This window comes from Ascidia mentula, chromosome 1, assembly GCF_947561715.1.
Source record: "Ascidia mentula chromosome 1, kaAscMent1.1, whole genome shotgun sequence".
Lineage (NCBI taxonomy): Eukaryota > Metazoa > Chordata > Ascidiacea > Phlebobranchia > Ascidiidae > Ascidia > Ascidia mentula.
This window is the reverse complement of record NC_138566.1, coordinates 18,210,656-18,227,348: the sequence shown is the minus strand read 5'-3', so window position 1 is coordinate 18,227,348 and position 16,693 is coordinate 18,210,656. Positions and strand designations below refer to the sequence as shown.

Below are 16,693 nucleotides of genomic sequence, written 5' to 3'. Positions count from 1 at the left end.
AAGAGACAAAGACACAACACAAGCATCCGGAAAACAGCAAAAGGTTATGGTGCATGTTTGTATGGAGCTAAAGTTCGTCTGTTTCAGCGCAAACGGCGGTTTTAAAAAGCTTCTTACCATACACCGTTTGTCACTGTCACCCATAGCGCTAACCTAATTTGGAAGCTGCTGCAGCAATTGTCAACAGGCCACTGACTTCGTTAATTGCCCACAGGATTTTCGCCCCCTAAGCATCGACTCAAACCCATAGGATCAAAGCAGAGTTTAACAACAAGCTTAGGTTAACCGCTGATTCGGTGGAAATCGTTTAGAGTTTCAATGGCGTAAGGAGTAATTATGCAGTTAGTGGTGAATCCAAAACCGTTTAGATGAACACGTGAACCGAGAAAGTGTGTGTATTGACTCGGCTAACGTACACAAAGAGTAACAGGGGTTAAATGCCCCCGCTATGCAAACGTAAGCTTTCAGCAACGACTAAATGTACGTTAACCCTGTTGTTCACACACTCCCTACACCTGGTGGCAAATTTCCTATGCACAAAAAGCGTTATACACGACACATTGCACAACAGACGGGATGTATTTGTTTATTAAGCAATTCACGCCGCAAACCACAACAGGAAGGATTTATTGACATTATCCAGCGTTCACGCGCCGTACCGTGTTGCCAGTTACCCACCCAGTAACACATTCCATTAATTTGGCGAAGAAAACATTGCTTGCAGATTTGGTCACGTGGCCGAGCGTCGATTGCTGTTGAAGTCACCGGACAGCTCAACAGCGACACCTGCCCGACGCAGGATTGGACTTTCGGCGGCTGCAAGTCGTTCGTACCGCGCCACAATCTCCTGGAACGAGTTCACCAGCATTAAGTCGAGAAATGAAACAACAGTATTTTGCTAATATACACTTGTAGGTCTATTCATGTAATGCCTGGAAAGGCATGACTAAAAGTATATTTCGGCAAACTCTGGTTAGAATGATCTCGTTGTAATCGTTTATTAAACTTTAACGAATATTTAACTGTTGCACGTTACCTGGTTTTCAAGATTATTTTCGCACAAGTTCCTCACTGCCAAAACCGACCATTGCTGAATGACTGGACACAAAAAAGGTTAAGGAACATTGCTTTTACAACAGATGAAAACAGTGCACGTAGTTTAGACCACTTTATTGACAAGATATGCAAGTTAACTCAGCGGCTACATCATTTGCGTAGATCGAAAGCAAAAGATATTATCTGGCAGTTCTGCGCAGACCGGATAATTGACAACCGACAGACGTAATCCGGCGGTTTGATTGAATTAAGCCGGCGACTGTAAAGGTTTAAACCGCGGGAACGCAAGAAGGGATAAGGCGCACCGCGATTATGGGCAAAATATTTGCTTTTTTCATTAGGCAAAAGACACGTGGGTTGAGTTTGAACGACGGTTTGACATAAGAATTTTTCATTCACGGCAAAAAAAGAATTTCGTCACTTTGCCAGGGATTGATACAAATTCGTGAGAATTAATAAGAAATTTGGTAAAATCGACACCTGTAAAATATAGTGAAGCTGCGTTAATATACTTCACGATACCAATAGTTTTCGGCTCCGGTGTTAGCGAACGTTAACAGAATAAGGTCCATGCACCAGCCTCCCAATAATCCAGCAGGTCACCGTCCACAGCTGTGCCGGCGACAGCGTTGCTGGCAGTCATTACGGAAAATGACGCATATGAGTGCGCACAGGCAGACGAGCAATGGGTGGGCGAGAAAGGAAGTAAAAGAGACGAAGGCAGACCTCACAAAGGGTTTCAAATACGCGCGCGCAACGCACTCTGATAGCTTAGTGTTGGCGTGTTTTACTGACACTTGGGGGCGAAAAAATGCAAACGGTTAGTTTTGAAGAGTTTGAGTAGTTAACGCCCTGGGCGTTGATTCTGTTTTTAAGTGAGTGCATGGAACTATAGACCTTAGCCGCCTGCGGAACTACAGTACACGTTTCGGACGTTGTACATTAGGGGGCCTGCACTGTGTCATCCTCGCGTATATTTAAGGCACACAATAATTCAGCACATTTCGCCATCATTTTGCAGGCGTTTAAATTTTTCACGCACGTTTTTTCACGCTTTTAAATACACGCTGGTATGAAACAACACAGATGGCAAAAAATACGACATAAAAAGGATACAAGGGTTGTTGTCATCCAGATCGAAGTGCTGCAAGATCAGTTCAATCCCACCAAGTTCCCGAATCTGAAACACAAAAGAAAATAACTCCTCCATTTACCTTGGCATGTAGAAACACACAACGTACCTAACATGGGGACGATACGAGCGTTTAATACTGTGACTATGAGTGGAGCGATATTAAAACTCACTTGACGAGGCAGATTAGACATAACAGCGCCGATCTTGGTGATAGTAGCAAACATTCGTCTTTATGTTTGTGCTACAATCGCCAAGCCTACGCTGTAGCACAACGGGTCTCGCCGTCGGGGATGCACCTATCTACGGAATAGGAACTAAACTGTGACTGCGTAATATTCTACATAAGACTGGCTATAGCGACAACTGCAGCATATACACACGTCATTCGTTCAACTCACAAGTCCGAAGTTCAACAAAAAAGGACTGCACTAAGCAAGTTTAACACACATACATTTTCGTCATTAAATTCACTATTTAACAAGCAGAAAGAAAGCCTTAATGGCTGCATCCGCATATGCAAACCTTCCAAAATTAACATTCTAATTATCAGAAAATAGTTACCCTGGCCCAAAATTCATTCAAACCTCTAAAAATACTTGAGTCTGTAAGAAACCACACACAAATCTCTCTGAAACAAACGCTTCTGGCAGCAGTGCCCATAAGGAAAGCTCATCGAGCGCGCGAGCGAGAGACGAACAACTTAACGAGGAGAACTCTAAAGCAATAGATGGAAAACGTGCTGCAAAGCAGGAAGCTAGTGAGGAAGCGTATGCCGCCCGACAATGCACAAGCACCTCTATCCACTGAGCATGGAGCGATATGCGCTACAACTTACAGGCAAAGTTGCGGGAACAAAGGCAGTTGTCAGCTTGTTTAAATTTACGAAGCTTCTCTGCATCAAGTTTCGGAAATCTGCATTAGAAGGAAGATAACGCACACAGAAACGCACCATCCAATATTTTGTATGCGGGAAAGCGGTTTGACAATACAAACATACCAGCGTCATTGAGACTTAAAGACAGAAACAAGCAACCAAATTCACAAGCCATCCAAAACACACCTAAACACTGTATGAGCAAAAACCACACCCACGCGGAACTAAACTGAAAACAGCGATTGCCAAACGAGCTCCACAGCAACAAAACCAACTTTGTCCGCCGTTAAACGCGCAGCCTTGCTTTATGCAAGAGTAAACCGGAAGATGCGAGTTGTGGCGAAGCGTCAGCCGCCATCGACAGGTAGGTTCTTTTTCATGTCAAGCAAAACAAAGCGCCAGCCGCGATTACGTTATGCCAGTGACTGATTATACATACAGGCGGGCGCTATTGGCTGACGTAGTGGAGATTTCGTACAGGTGCCGCCGCACTGTTCCTGCCTCCTTCAGTGGTTCCGCGTTGGATCTTACAACATTACCCAACCCTATGTCCTTAAGCAAGAATTTGCATGTTTTGTCATTTGCATGCCACGTTTGTGGTTAGTTCGGTGAAAACTTGCATTCTGTAAGGTTTGGTGTGTTGAATGCACAACACAGGTGTACAATTAAACTTCCCCATAATGACAATACCATGTGCTCAAACGTTTAAATGGTATTTCAAATATATTGCCACTTTTTGCGAACCCTTGAACCTAAAAATAATTCTGTGGTCAGATCGCAACCTCTGATTGGACGAAAACGTCCACGTGATTACATTTGCCAGAGTATTAAGGAATGATTTAGTATCCACTCTTACAGCAACAAGTTTCAGGCTTGCTGGAACCTTCGCAGCAATTTTTTTACATAGAATAGTCTTATCCATTATGAACAATATAGGGTGTGGTCAACAGTTTTAATCACACAAATTAACAGGTAATATCGCTGTATACAACACAACGCATAAACAACAAACCGTCGCACGCATCGTATCTCCACTTCCGCAAACATGCGGGACAGCGATAACTAATGAACAACATAGAGCTTAGTTCGAAACCCGCTAGGCAACGCGAGCTACACTGGGGTTTAGATACAGAATTGAGGGGAGAGGGGGAGTAACGGAAGGACAGCGAGCTTTAGGGGAAGAGTGGGTGTCAACAATCGATCAACGAACAATATCCGAGGTTGTTTGGTAAACAGCTTTGGGACGAAAGTCTGACGAGCGGGATGACTAGGGTTTTTCGGGCGTGCTCTGCTGCACCGATTATTCTAGAAAGCGAGGAAGCGTAAGTTTTGCACATAATCACGCGCGCCTCGCGATACTCTCGTGCATCGAGCGTGGTAGGGCGATACTATTGTTGTTTTTCGGTTTTGCGCAACTCGTCACTGCCATAAGGGCATTTGTGAAATGATTGCACAATTTCTTATTTATTCCAAAGCAATAAACGTGTCATTGTGGTACTTGAGAGCGCAAATGGCAGATAAATATCCAGTGTTACAGTCTTACCCAAAACGAAACGCGGAAGTTGGGCGCAACGTTTCAGTAACTGCTCTAACGGGAGCAGTTGGCTACAACAACAGGAAGTGCCCCTGGCTCCGCCAACATCCATTTCGAAATACATACTGACAAACGTGCGGCGAGACTGTTAGTTGGCTACACTAACGCTTTCCAACTTCGTTGTACCATTGGTCACATATTTTTTATTAATATTTAAGCTCCACTGAGGTATAATAAAATGGTTTTAAAATTCCAACCTTATTTTGATTGTGTTGGTTGTGGTAGCATAAGTTTCCGATCACTCGTATCAGGTTTCTTTTGAAACCAGCCACGGGATTTTCTGCGGTCTCCAGAGCGCCCACTGACGGCGAGCGATTTTGCGCGAGACCGAAAGCTCCCTGGGTGTCGATCTTTCCCGCGACTGTTACTTTTCGCAGTACATCTTCAAAAGCAAGAAAATTGGTTGATAAATACAACATATTTCCCATCAGAAAATTATCAAATATTGTAAAATCAATCACAACCTTTAAACTGTCGCTAGCCACCAAAAAGGTATGTTTCTGTGTGCTGCCAAAAGAGAATTTGTAACAAATTCAAATTCTTTCAAAACAAACACATACCTATGATTGTAGGAAGTAGGTTTGTGGCAGAAAAAAGATTTCTGATACTACCATCCTTGGACGTTACTGCGCACAAAACCTCCAGCACCTTCACTGTCACCAATACTTCATCCTAGAAGAAAGTTAAATCATGATCAGTCATATGCTTGCTGTATAAAAAATGTGCCAATTAAAAATACCAAAAATGTACTAATTTCAAAAACAAGACCAGCAATTGTGGGTGTAGTTTAAAGGTCAGACAAATTACTAACAGCATGTTTTGCTTTCTGTTTCACATGGCAAAATGCCAATATTTTATGAAGTTAACAGATAAAAAAAACCCACAGTATTATGTAAAGTAATTTGAAAACATGCACTTACTGTGTTGGTAAATTTCTCCTTGTTATCAATTCCTTCTGATTGAATAATGAACTGGTCGGTCATGAACTTTATCACATAGTTAGGCATATTTTCACAAGATTGTGACAAAACATCGAGTACATTGCACCTGTTAATGTTTTTTCATGCTGTTTGACAAGCTTGTCTTATATAAGAGTGGCTTGAGGTGTAAATAACGTTTCAATAATTTTTACCTGCAGTTGTATGATCCATATTCAAAGACATTTGGTAAAAACAGTTCAACATGAATAAGGTGTTGATTAATGCACAACATTCTGCCAAACAACAAAAAATACTTTAACATTCATAAAATAACACACATACACACACAATGGAAGCGTTAATAAACACACAAATACATACATCCAGTCTTGATCATTCACCACAGTTAAATTTTCACATAAAAGAAAGACTGCCCCACTGTCACCATCATTTATGTTTTTAACAAAACTTTCACAGTTCACTTCAGATGACTGCAAACAATTGTAGATGATCATGGAGGTGATTTCAGAAATTTTTGCATCCAGTAAAGATAGCAGTTGTCTAAATGTAAGAATAAACATTTGAAATTCAAAACCGTATTAACTCACAAATACTGCAACTACACTGCCAACAAAAACACAACATACTCTGGTGGGATATAAAAGCACTAAATTTAGCTTTGTAAGAAATATCCCAACTGGCAAAAGCTCTTCGATATGTACCAGTGGACTGGGGTACACATATGGCAAGTAAAGAGATATACAGTGAACAACATGACATATTTACATGAACTTGCATTAGTGACTATAGCAACTAAAACAGACACCAGTCGAAAATGCACTGACTAAACTCATCAGCATTTGGAAATATTATTACTAAATGCCAAACATTATTGTTTCAAATACCAATCTGTTTTACTTGCAGTTTCTTACTTCGTGCGACAAAAAATATCCATATATGTCTAGCTCATAATTATACCTTAACACTGAAGGGTATACCAGAGACCATACCAAATATTGAGAATCCAGATTGCCAGCTACAAAATTGCCGAGAAACTGTGTTCCACATACCACACCTGCACAATTAAATAACTATAATGCACAATGGTCATACTTTACCAGACATAAATCTCACCAACATTTATGATATTTTGAGTTCCATTCCTTTAAGCATAAAGTCAGGCTGCTCACCACAAGTTGAGGAATATCAGAATTTCTTGAAGTTAAAATAAATTAGTTTTTTATTACTTTTTTCATTGTGAAAATGTATTATGTTACTCGACAACCATTATTTGGTTCTTAGCTGTACCCTTTCGTCTCACAAAGGCCCCCATATTAGCGTTTGAAAAATTGTGAAATTCATGATGACGAAAAGATAAACAAATCTTGAATCTATGTGAGAAAAAATTCTTAATGACATCAAAGTATGATTCCCAAAAATAACACATGTTTCATGAAACACTTACAAGACTACATTTTGATTTGTTCTGGAATTCACACATGTCCCGCGCAGAAAACGCAAATGTTTTAGAATAGACGCTTCAACTTCATCCTTCCATTCTGAAGTTAAATCAAGATCTCGCAAATAACGTTCGGCATCTTCCAATTTCTCCAATGCAACACTGCACGGAGAACGATTTCAAGATAAAAGGTGTTGAGTAAAATAATGCAAAACTCACCTTTCCATCCTAATCCTAACCTATGTGATAAACGTATTCACTGCACTTTACAACAACAAAACATGTGTTGTGATACGGTTCATTGATTATAAGCAGCACGTGTTTTAAGTATTCTTGATGGGCGAAGTATTTTTCTCCAGAAACTCCTTTAGAAAATATTCTTTTTTGAAAAACACCACATATTTTTGAATTAGCCAATGTAGAAGTTCTTCCTGCCATTTTGGTATCTGTCAATCTTTGCTGCCATGGTTGTTTAAACCTAATTCGTCATAGCTTTCTGATACGAATCAAAATCATGTCACACCCAATGTTTCGTTTATTGATCAATTGGTAAGACGATTAAAGGCTAATTACTCGATTACGCAGAGTAGACCTTGCGAAGTTCTGTACACTGTCCAGTGGAAAAATGCGTTTACAAGAGGCGCTCACCGCATTGGACGAAAAGTCACACTAGTGGAGTAAATGTGATGAGAAATAAAATCTGTCAGACGGAAAGTGAAAGAGGCTTGAATTTTTTCCACAGGAAACCACATAAAATATCACATTAGCGTGACGTGCCAATCGTTGGCATACTCGAGTAATACACTCGCAGAGGTACCGCTGTGTGTTGTGTGGTGCAGAAAGCTAATAGATTTCCCATCTGGGTGAGGGTACGAGAAAGTGAGGGGTAAACAATAGCAATGTGAGGGTTATTTACACAAAACGACTCACTGGAAAGGTCATGTCTAACTACGTCGGTATATATGTCTCGCACAAGAAGGGAAAAGTGCATTTAAAATACAAGAGGAAAATTGGGCGGGCAACTGGCGGATAGAGGCTAGTTTCGTGGTGTGGAAGGTGCCTGAAAGTATTACAGACTTTTTAGAATTCCGAAGTTAATAAAATACTGGTATTTTGGGAGTACGGTTATGAATTCGTATGGAAGTTAGCGAAAAAAAAAGAAACAATTTTGCTACGAGTATTTGGTTTTTGTATCTCTACTGGACAAGACGAACACAGCAAGAGGTTTCACTACGTCACTGACAGGAGACAGTTACAAGGGGTAACGACGACCGTTTGGCCAACATTCTTATGCAATAACAATATAACGTAAAAATTCATGGATCACGCAGATAGTCCAAGCCTGTACTTATTCTTATCATATTGTTTGACATTTAAACAAGAATTTTGTGAAAAAAGAGGGGCATATACTTGGTTGAAAAATACGCGTAGGGCTTTTCGGTAACCTGCGAAGTTTCCAGCAAAATATTGTCAGAAATCGGAAGTGGGCGGCGTATCTAATGCAGAAAGTTACGAACACCAAGCGAATAGAAGGATCAGCCAAGAAAACGGCACTTGAGTTTTTGGTGTGAAAATTGGCTTCTAAACATAAGATGATTTCCAGCATGACCATAACTGTTTTACTTAGATGGGCCACAATATTATTGTTAAGCTTGCACATGAGTCACTGTAGAGGAAAAAGGTAAATTGAACGCGGTTACTTCTTTTCTACCTAATACAGATTGAGACTCTTCTAGTTCCGACCTCAGGACGCATTAACCTTGGCCACCCTAGTAAAAGTAGCCCCTGTTGAGCATTAGGCACAATGAAACGCTCTATGAAACACGTTAAATAAAACGAACGAACGAAAAAGCAAGGCGAAATCTAACCACAACCAACCAAGAGCTCGCGCGCGCCCGCCAGCCCCGGAAAAAAAGCAGCGGTGACGAGAAGTTTGGCGTTAAAACAGACGAGGTGTCTTTTATTTCATAAACCCATACGATCCCATGTTCATTTGTCCGCCTTGCATTCCTCCCATGCCGTACATGTTTCCGCCTGGGGGCGCCATTCCCATCTGTGGCCTCATTCCTTGTGCGCCCATTGGGGACTGTCCCATTCCCATCTGCGAGCCGTAACTGGTGTTGGTCATACCTGTGGAAATGTAAGGGGTAAACTCAGTTGTTTCTTCTAAATGCACGCGAGAAGGAAAGAGTTCTGTAGTTTTTGTTACAGTTTGTGAGGTGTACAATGTACATGTATGCAAGATGGGGGTGATGTTACACAAGCGAAAAAAAACGCTGTGAAAGTAGTGGAGGTATGTATAACTAATAGACAGCCTGGTAGCAGTGAAACTAAATTAGTTTTTTACGCAATCTTCGCTACGGCTGTTAAGCAACATCATAACAAAAAAAAAATCAAGTGAGAACAAACTTTCATAACAATGGAAAAGCAGTCGACCCACAGCAGTAGATTAGATTAGCGATGGTCTGGGTTTTATCGTACATACGCCCGTTGCGAGAACACAGCTAACGGGCGTGCAAACAAAGACACTGAGATTGATTAGGGGCGAACAAACAGAGGAAATAGTTGGTAAATATTAACATCAGATGATACGCGGGATTTCAGACTAACGACCCGTTAAGAAGTGGCCGAAATAATTACAGCGGTTGCTTTACAGGCGTCGTTATGGTGACTTGACGCTTGCCCTTTTTTTGTGACCATCATTTATTCGTCAATGTTAAAGTAGTACGAAAAATGTCATTGGTCATCCAATGGAACCGAACTTGGAGTTGCTTAAACTCTCTCAAAACGTAACTTACCACTAGTGATGCACCGAAACAGCAATTTTTTTTCGAATAAATTCGGCCGAATAAACCGAAACTAAATTTCTATTCTATACTGAACTTTGCGTATTAGCGTTGCATGCAGTAAAAAAGTTTCGATTTCGGCCGAATTTTGCAAAAATATTCGGCCGAAACCGAATAATCATAAAAACCTTAGTTTTGGACGAATATTTTCGGCAAACCGAACTCTTGGTGCATCCCTACTTACCACTAGACATCATCAGTTTCTGTTGGTGCTGCTGATGTTGCATCATCATCATTTGTTGTTGCGTCATCTGCGGTTGTTGTTGTTGTGGCGATACCATTCCTCCTAAGTTCATGCCCGCCATTTGTCCAGACAAACCTTGCGGGGACTGGTGGGTAGGCTGGGTTTGCTCTGAGATGCAAAAAAAAAATGTGATCGTTAGTAGATGGGCAGAATAAGATTATTTCGTTTGTTTGATAATATGAAATAACTGAAAAGGGACAGCACAAAAACCTTTGAAAGGTAAAAATACGTTAAAACGGCTTATGGGTTGGGCCAACTACATCAAGCGGTTTTAAATGGCAAAATCACAACTCTGTAACGCTACGTTCGACATCTACACGCCTGTAAGCAAATACATCACCAAGTCGGAAGCAGCATTGAGGCGTACAGGAAGAGCTGTAGGCACAATGAACACTTCGTGAAGCGCAACATACAGACCTTGCAGTTGCTTCATGGACAACTGGTGCTTTTGGGCCGACGGCCTTTTGCCGAGCGAGTCGAGGCTGATGTTCACTCCTTTGACGTCAGACCAGAGGTTGCTCTTGTTTGCCATCGTCGACGGTTGCTGGGTCTTGTGTGATGCTGCGCACAACATGGCGGGAGCATATTGCGTTAGTTCAAGCGGTTTTGCACTCTAGTGTTAGGTCGGGTTATTGTAAACAACTACTGTACGGAGACGGAAAACCACGCGACGAACCGACTAAACGTTTTGAAACTTAAAACTGTGGTGTAAGTATGTGGTAGTAGTTGGTGGGCATCACTGGCGTTACCGTTTTTTTTGTATTGAAAAGTTTACAACTCAACTTTAGCAATTAACCGTTGATATAAGAATTAAAAGCTAAGATATGACCCGAAAGTTCGTCGGTGCTGGTTTTCCTAAGCATTGTGGCAGAGAACTAAATTAGGCCAATCGGTTTTACGTCCATGGCAGCCCTTGAACTAAAAACTTTCGTATTCCCAAAGTTAACAAAGCGGTTCGTTCAAACAGGCCCAAAACGCACGAAGATCTTGGAAAAAATGTAACGAACGACCGGAGGTCAGTGCTACTTAACTACTGCAGCGCAAGGAAATTGCAAATCATCTAATTGCAGTTAAACGACAAAAACACCATACACCGACAGGAAGTCTGTGCACGGTTCTGACAACACCACTTACCGGTGCCGTTTAGCTGGGTCGGAACCGCTGCACCCGTTGGCTGCATCATACTTGACCCGCCCATCATGCCCATTGCGTTTTGCATCATTGGCTGTTGTTGCTGTTGTCCAGACATGGGCATAGACGCAAATCCAGACGTGGGCATCATAGGAGAGCTGAACTGTTGGTTCCCGCCGACCGGAGACATTACGTTTGTTCCCATCATGTTGCTCTGCGGCGCCACCTGTGGTTGCGACGGTTGCGTTTGCGAGTTCGACATGACGGCGAGAGAAGCGAAAGGGTCAAGGTTGTCGCTTGGTGGCGCTGGCGCGGCGGTGGGTGTAGACTGGAATGCGGCGAAGTCATCTTGTTGTTGGGTGGCTGTAAGATATTGAAAACACATATAAGGAACAACAACAATACTAGTATCATTTGTATGTATTGGTAGTTTGTCTATTTTTTTTACAATGCTTTTATTAAACGTTGGCTTGACGCAATAAGTGTCTGTAGATTTGTTTGCAATAGTGTATGGAAATTAGAAAGTAATATTAGTTTGTGCAAAGTTACAATGAACAACTTCCACTCTTAATAATCAGTTCGCTTTTTGGTAGTTGTACATAAACCTGTCAGGCTTAATACACTTTATATTTCATTTCTGAATATTCTTTGAAACACATAACAACTATGTAATAATACCTGTTTGGTGGCCGAACTGGGCAGGTGGAACAGATGCCTGTGAGAATCCAGTGAAGTCAGCAAATCCACCAGGAGATTGTGGAGGTGCCGCTGCAGGCATCGGGTCATTACTACCACCTGGTGGGGTAACAGATATATGAATATCAATAAAGTTATAACCCACCAGCAAAAACTTAACACGCAAAGGTCAAAATCACAGAAAAGCTGGCAAAAGCAACACACCAAAGATGAGATCAACATTTGTAGCCTGCGCAGGTGGGGGACTGAAGAGGTCATTTAGAAGGTCACTGCTACCACTTGGCTGCGTCTGAACAGGTTGCTACATAGGAAACATAAAATACAATGTCAAACATGTTTGGTCATGGCTATGCTACCTACAACAAATGTGCTGTAAATTATATTACATTGTAGGTCACACCAAAAAACTGGTAGAACTCAACAGTGATTAATTTTGCATAGAAATGATTTCTCACTTGAATGATAGTTGGGGTTGGTGGTGCGATGGCCTGGGTGCCACCAGCTGTTGAATCACCTTTGTAATTGGCTGCAGCACCGAGATCAACCTGGGTAATATAACAACAGTAAATAACTGATTACTAACTTACACACAGTTTGCAACAAATGAGCATTGACAAAACACATCAAGGTGCTGAAAGGTATTTGTGATGTAATGCTCAGTATAAAAAAGTGTTTATACACCTTGTTGCACTTAATGCTTTGTATGTAGTTTACATTGTTCATGTGCACACCTCTGACCAACTCGAGTAAAATCAAAACATGATTAGTATACCTTTTTGCTGCTTTCCATTTGTCTTCGTCTTGTCTCTGTTTTTGTGACTGTGCTTGTTTTTGTGACCGTTTCCTCGTCTGTGTAGTTTGATTTTGATCCAATTCTTCCGTATCTATTGTTGCTTTCAGAATCTGACGGCGCTGAGTCATCACTGAATCACAATGGCTTGTATTTAATGCCAGCAAATAAGGATTTTGGCACTAAATGCCACACTTGAAGTTGATACAGAGTTTTTGAAAATGAATTAATCAAGAGCTCTAGTTCCACCGTCAATGAGTGGTTAACATGTCAATTAACCATCAATACTTCATACATACTAGTATGGTCATTATGAAAATTATTTAGCTTTTTTTTGCATATTTCCAATAGAATCACCCTTCATACTACAGAATTAGATTTGGTGCCAAAATATTTTCTACTCTATAAAGTCACATGCCACACTTTATTGTAAACAACTAATATTCTTTCAAGAACACTTTTTTACACATTAGGATTGTGAAGGCACTTAAAACAATGAAGCTATTGTAAGGTAACAGAATTTATGCTGCACATAGTGTAATATTTTATAAGTGACATTTTCCATTGGATGGAGTATACCCCGTTGTGCAGCCCTATGCTACATGCTACACTCCATAAGTAACTATTGCAAAAATATATTGCTGCTGAAATATTAAAAAATAACCTGTATCCCACAGATCCATTTGAACTACGATTTCTTCTGTGACTTGACCTCGGTTCATCTTCATATTCATCAGCATCTCTCCAGTCATTGCGGGATCGATCACTTCTTCTGCTACCACCACCTGCAAAACACTGTGCATTAAAAAAAACCTTACATATATTACACTGTTGAAATAAGCTTATTTGTTATGTTACAAACATTCTGGTTTGTGTGTTTAATGGAGGTATGGGATATGATGACAATAGTGGGGAAATTACTGTATGTATAACTAAACTGAATTCAGATTTGATTAAATTAAGCAAAACAAAATTGTGCAAGTCATTATAAACAAGAATCTTTGCAGATAAACTTATGCACTGACATTTTTAATATGGTTGCCTGAAATGGTTTAAAGAAACACATGATGAATGAAAATGGCCAAACATGATGCATGCATATTAGAAGCTAAAATATCCACAGAAAATAAAAAAAAAACATAATGCATTGAGGTCTTGCCAAAGTACAGAAACAGATGTACTAAAGATCACAAAATAAGTTATTTAGCTTTTTCAAAACAGGAATGACATGATCGATGAAAACAGAATACTGACAATAAGCTCCAAGCAGGGCCAAGCTTAACATGAAGAGTCCTCACTGCACATATTATATGGCACTTCACACTGGAGTTGGACAAATACAATCGATTAACATTATGTGATAATTTTTGCACTTTCATGTTCAAACTATATTATGGCGTGTGTAAAAAAATCAAATAGTTTGGTACAAATTGGACTGCTGTCAACTTCAGGGAAAATGGATAAACCAATTTACTTCATAAAAGTCATATTCCAAGTCACAATCACCGCTATTGACAACTTACTCACCATAACTGAATTATATTCAAAAAGCCCTGTCAGCTCTTACATGGGTTTCTCTTACTATTTTTTGTTAGAAATAAATCAGGAGGAATTAAGTAAAGACAACAATCAGTACATTTACACAAACTAAAAACAACTGCTTGAAAAAGGCAGAAAACAAGTTTTGTGATTCTTGAAGATTTGATGATCTTTAAATTATATTTGTTGTGTAGTCAGCATTTCTATCAGCTAATTCTAATAAGATTGCATGCAGATTGCAACAAATTAGGCAGATCACTAACTTTATATATAAATTATAAAAAAAACCATTTGTGTGATTGCACAAGAACAAATTAGCAGCAGCTTTGAAGTAGGCACACTACAAAGCACATATTGGTGTTTCAGTTTGCTAAACATTATGCAGCAGACTACAAACACTCATGCTGCCCCTTACCTCTACCGTATCTCCCATCACTCTCCGGTGAAGGAGGTGGTGAAAAATCTACAAATCGACAAACTCTTCTTGCTTATAAGCCACATGCATAGAGCATTGTATATACATAGGAAAGTCCAAACCACTAGGTGGCACCACTATTAGCAGTTTTAAGTGAATTACGCCCCCAGGTCAGTTTAGCAACAAGCACTTGACTCTATTTTATTTTTTAGACACTGTGAATTTGCAGCTATCACATACTATTTGGATGGAAATACTTCTATTGATTGACAAAAATATTGGCAGATTTAGGTATTTGAGAGCATGAATTACACAAAACCCATGTAGCTCTAAAAGCACTTGGTTGTACAAACTACCAGCTTTGGTGCAGCTTACATTCATCAGTTTCAAGTCAAGTTTGAACTTTTTGCATTGTTTTTGAAATTAAAAATATCAATTTTAAAACAGATCACTGATTAAAATTATATCGTATATACATTTTTGGTGGACCATGACAAATTAATTTTCAGATAAAAATCACACTTGAAGTATAAGTCTTTTTCACTTCACAATAATCTGAATTTTCGGGGTGTCCTGAAAAGTGTTTGGGACATTTCATTAATGTGTGTAACTATGACAAGCAGCTTGGTTGGTTTTTATCCACTAACTCCCAATGTGAACATAAAATTAATATCCTTGCACACTGTTTATAGATAGTAATAAGCAAAAATCATTAATTCCTACTGTATTTTCCAGCTTGGAAACGTGCATCATCGGAAGAAAGTCCCACATATTTGTCTCTGTTCTTCTTTGCCTTTTTCCTTTCCTCTCGGAGCCTGTCATTGTCTTGAACAAGGGTGATTATTTCTTTTACTTTATTCCTGACGTTAATTCCTTGATCCTTGCCTAGTTCATCTGGGTTAAAATAACATTCATTTTGATGAACAAGAACTAGGGCTGAGAAGGGATGTCTGCTTAAAACAATCTTACCATGACATGTGTAGTTTTCTAGTGATTTGAGGTCGTATAAGTGTTCTCTTGCACTTGTCACCACCCTCTCCGAACCATTTCTAATGAGATAACTCAGCAAAAGCAAAGACTGCAAAATAAGTAAACAAAAAATAGTTTTGTTGCACTGCACAGTCACATCCGAAATATAAATGTGATTTTGTACGAAACATGCTTTTACTTGTGTACTTTGTTACAGGGCATGGCAAAATGGCTAAGTTGATTAATCCCTTTCAAAAAGTTGGAAAAAACAATTATAGCCTAAAAAATCAGTCAATAACTTTATAGTTATAACTGACAAAATGACACCGACCTTGTAAATTCTTCTCCAGTTTTTTTTGCCTTCATGGAGCATTCTTTTCCACATCATTCCCATTACCTCCGGAAAGCACTCATACATATATGTGTCTCTAGCCAATTCTTGCATTAGGGTACCAGCAGGGCCCCAGGCTTCATCATTTGTGGCCTCGCGCACTCTGGCCTCAACATCTGAATAGTTCATGACAACATTTGTCCTGAAAAATGAGCCAAAAGATTATATTAACAGTTTTTTAAAGGATTATTTAGCACAACCAAACAACATGACAAATATTTATATAGCCTATTGGCCAAATTTAAAAAGATCAACTTGCAACAAATTCATTACAGTACATGATTTGAGGTTGTGGTGAGTGACAGATTTATATACAATCTGGTTAAATGTCTTTTCTATCTCTTTATCAAAAAAAAGTGAAATTAATGAAACATTTATATACTCACACTTTGTCAGCAACTTCCCTTATCTTCCATAACTGTGGAATGACGTTATTCATCATGCTGCTTTGTTTCAGTGATTAGCAACAGATGAAAATTAATATATACGATCCGAGGATCTTCTAACCTTTTCTGAAACACAGCGTATATAAACCACCATAAATTTACTGCTTCTAAAACCGAGATTTAAGAAACTGTTTTTTTACAAACCTTACACCAAAAGGTAAAAATTTTGTTAACATCAACGTAAGAAA

General features: G+C 39.7%; 2 protein-coding genes across 5 annotated transcripts; both read right to left on the bottom strand.

The window, feature by feature from the left end:
• Nucleotides 1–577: 577 nt before the first annotated feature.
• Nucleotides 578–7,394, bottom strand: LOC145902382 (ataxin-10-like). 2 transcript variants are annotated; one of them, XM_082990327.1, is made up of 12 exons: nucleotides 7,258–7,394; nucleotides 7,045–7,200; nucleotides 6,718–6,794; nucleotides 6,558–6,654; nucleotides 5,961–6,140; nucleotides 5,792–5,872; nucleotides 5,580–5,706; nucleotides 5,220–5,331; nucleotides 4,857–5,041; nucleotides 2,173–2,236; nucleotides 1,037–1,098; nucleotides 578–847 (listed from the first exon to the last, which is right to left on the bottom strand). In XM_082990327.1, exons 1-12 carry the CDS (start codon nucleotides 7,263–7,265, stop codon nucleotides 731–733), a joined length of 1,266 nt encoding a protein of 421 aa, XP_082846453.1. In that variant the 5' UTR covers nucleotides 7,266–7,394; the 3' UTR covers nucleotides 578–730. The 2 variants fall into 2 exon arrangements, with proteins under 2 accessions (XP_082846453.1, XP_082846460.1); XM_082990334.1 differs by lacking the exons at nucleotides 7,045–7,200; nucleotides 7,258–7,394 and having other exon boundaries at nucleotides 6,714–6,736.
• Nucleotides 7,395–7,555: 161 nt separating this feature from the next.
• Nucleotides 7,556–16,573, bottom strand: LOC145895183 (clathrin interactor 1-like). 3 transcript variants are annotated; one of them, XM_082983954.1, is made up of 14 exons: nucleotides 16,446–16,573; nucleotides 16,000–16,201; nucleotides 15,669–15,777; nucleotides 15,423–15,593; nucleotides 14,700–14,747; nucleotides 13,410–13,530; nucleotides 12,728–12,878; nucleotides 12,411–12,500; nucleotides 12,160–12,256; nucleotides 11,938–12,054; nucleotides 11,256–11,622; nucleotides 10,546–10,739; nucleotides 10,069–10,236; nucleotides 7,556–9,168 (listed from the first exon to the last, which is right to left on the bottom strand). In XM_082983954.1, exons 1-14 carry the CDS (start codon nucleotides 16,499–16,501, stop codon nucleotides 8,999–9,001), a joined length of 2,061 nt encoding a protein of 686 aa, XP_082840080.1. In that variant the 5' UTR covers nucleotides 16,502–16,573; the 3' UTR covers nucleotides 7,556–8,998. The 3 variants fall into 3 exon arrangements, with proteins under 3 accessions (XP_082840080.1, XP_082840086.1, XP_082840094.1); XM_082983960.1 differs by having other exon boundaries at nucleotides 10,546–10,689; nucleotides 11,263–11,622; XM_082983968.1 differs by lacking the exon at nucleotides 14,700–14,747 and having other exon boundaries at nucleotides 10,546–10,689; nucleotides 11,263–11,622.
• Between the last annotated feature and the right edge of the window lie 120 nt (nucleotides 16,574–16,693).